Genomic DNA, 2,798 nt, shown 5'->3' with positions numbered 1-2,798 from the left:
GGACGCCCTTGTCCGACACGCGCCGTGGTTTGTGAACCCCCAGAACCGCAAGGTTTTCCAACCACTGTGTCGTGGCGGACTACATACACAAAACTGTGTTTATGTCATTCGCTGTCAACGATGTGGCAATATGTACGTGGGCGAGACGGGCAATACCTTAGCTAGGAGATTCGCCCAACATAAGTACAACATCGTTAGACGCAAAAACACCAATACTCACCTGGTCCGGCATTTTGTCCGACACGGGTGGTCTGCCGTCCGGGCTACTGTCGTCGAAGCGAACCCCAGATGGAGCCTCGCCCAACGTCGGAGGGCGGAGCACATCTGGATCGCGAACTTGGGCACCAGGTATCCAGTAGGCCTCAACGAGGTATGAGGGGGAGCCATAGGACTGTTGATGGACAGGGCATATTCCTTTTTTTACTTCCCTTTTTATTTTTCTTATTTTTCTTATATATCCCCCCACCCCCCCTTCCTTCCTAACCCTACCCATTTTTCTTTTTTATGGTTTTTACCATAACCCCAATCCTAACCCTAATCCTAACCCCAACCCCAACCCCAACCCTAAACCTAACCGGCGAGTGCCTCCAGTCCTTACCCGGCTCTCGCTCTGCCTCCCGAGACCTCCATCACCTTCCACTGTGCACAGTACACAGAAAAACAAAAAATTATCCTAGTCACCACAGGAAGGGGTGACACTCTCTCACACATATATACATATATAATACACATATATATATGTATTTTATACCTACCTATTCATAATATACATTATTATATTTCATAACACAATTATACTTACCTTATTATGGTATGACTCATATATATACAGGTATGTACACTTACATACTCACAACAAGTACAACAATTCATTCCACTCACTTTAGAGGATGATGGTGGGACACACAAACTCATATATGTTATATCATATATACATATATATATATATATATATATATATATATATACCTATATATATACATATACACACCTATCATAACACCAACAATCAATTATACTTACCCAGATTATGATGGTGTTACTATACACACATATATATATAGATATATATAACATTGGAACCAATTAATTATACTCACCTTAGGATGGGAGGACACATTATACATAAAAACATATGTATATGTACTCATACCTTCATAGCATGCTATAGAAAAGGTAACAACAACTCACATCCCCTCCTTTCTTCCTCTCTGTCTATCATTAAAATCCTGGGACAAAAGATGGAGTGTTTTTCTTGTATTGTTCATCATTGAATGTACAACTGTATATATTTATGATGTTCTATATATGATGCTATATTTTCATTGTATCATACTTGCTTAACAGTACATCAGAGATAATGATGTCTGTTATTTCATTTTGCTGCCATTTTGTATTTCCATTGCAATATTAGTTCACAATGTGTTGTATCCTATTATATTGCATACATTTGAACGATGTTTATTATTACATGATTATTATTCATTGTATATAAGCAGTTATTACTGTGCAATAGCTTTTTGGGACTTCATATGAGCACTGTTTTGAATTTCTACTTGCACTTCTATTATGCCAAAAAAGTTTTATTTTCATGGCCAAGAGTTTAGTGCATTACGGTGACTCCACCCTTCATTTAAATGTTTAAGGCTATTGGTACAGATTTGCCGCATCAATTTAGCAGTGGATTATCCAATCACTGAATTTTGATGTATTTTCTGCTTACTTTTTACGAGTTTCGCCTGAGGAAGGTCTATGACCGAAACGTTGCCGTAAAAACTCGTAACTATACCCATTTTTTCACTCTTTATATCTCTTTATACATCGTTCTATATTTCTAGTTTTGTCTTTTGTTTATTTACCTGTCGCGTTCAGTTGTTCTGTTCCGACTTTCTTTTGGTAAATAAACCGTTCTATTTTGTTATAATTCTTCTCCAGTGGTATTATTAATTCATTCCGTTTTATTATTCGCGTGAAATATTGCATATTTTTTGCAAAAACTACATTTTTTCAACTTCACGCTCGAACTGAAGACCGGAAGTACTTCCCTCGACCTCACTCGAAGGTCCCGCCCATTAGTACCCGGATCTTCCACGTTTTCATCGATAAAACGGTCAAATACCACCAAAAACTTTTTTTGTAAAAGCGAACTCACCTCTTTTTTGCCGACTTGTGCTACCGTGGTACTTTCCAGCGGTAAAAATCCATCTTTCGCTCGGAAATGGCGGAGTACTACGACGAGGGGTGGGTCCCGGTGAGATCCCGGAAGCAGCGCCGTCAACACCGGCAAAATGTGTCCGCCGAACGACGCAGAAGACCGGATTACCGCTCTTTTGACCGCCAAGATTACCCTGAGGATTACCAGCGACAAAGACCACAGAGATCATATGCTGAGGTGGCGCGAGGACGCGGGGATCTCCGCTTTCAGAGACCGCGTCCTCGCTCTCAGACACGCCCCCGCTCTCAAACACGCCCCTTCTGGTTTGATGGACAGCAGCAGCAGCAGCGCCGCAGGAGCGCATCTCGCAGGTATTTTGGGAACAATTCCCGTCCTCAAAACAATAACAATAACTTTGGCCAGCAAAGATACTATCCACAAAATTACTACACGCCTCCGTACTCACCTCCAAGGCGTCCCCGCAATCCTCCTCGTCCCAAAAAGGCGCGTAAACAGCGTCAAGATGCCCCCAGGAGGAATGCACCCCTCAATAATTTCAAAACTGTTATTGAAGGAAATTTAATGGCCAAAAGCTGTTATAATATTATTAAAGTGACACACCACCTTAATAATGTCAAAAAAG

At 41.0% G+C, this 2,798-nt stretch overlaps 1 protein-coding gene across 1 annotated transcript; it reads right to left on the bottom strand.

Annotated features, from left to right (window-relative positions):
• Positions 1-6: 6 nt before the first annotated feature.
• Positions 7-2,519, bottom strand: LOC133545901 (uncharacterized). Its single transcript, XM_061891619.1, has 3 exons — positions 2,153-2,519; positions 599-639; positions 7-391 (listed from the first exon to the last, which is right to left on the bottom strand). The coding sequence occupies exons 1-3, from the start codon at positions 2,517-2,519 to the stop codon at positions 158-160; spliced, it is 642 nt and encodes a 213-aa protein (XP_061747603.1). The 3' UTR covers positions 7-157.
• Between the last annotated feature and the right edge of the window lie 279 nt (positions 2,520-2,798).

The sequence above is a fragment of the Nerophis ophidion genome, linkage group LG29 (genome assembly GCF_033978795.1).
Source record: "Nerophis ophidion isolate RoL-2023_Sa linkage group LG29, RoL_Noph_v1.0, whole genome shotgun sequence".
Classification (NCBI taxonomy): Eukaryota; Metazoa; Chordata; class Actinopteri; order Syngnathiformes; family Syngnathidae; genus Nerophis; species Nerophis ophidion.
The sequence above is the reverse complement of the archived record's forward strand: the minus strand, read 5'-3'. Positions and strand labels throughout refer to the sequence as shown.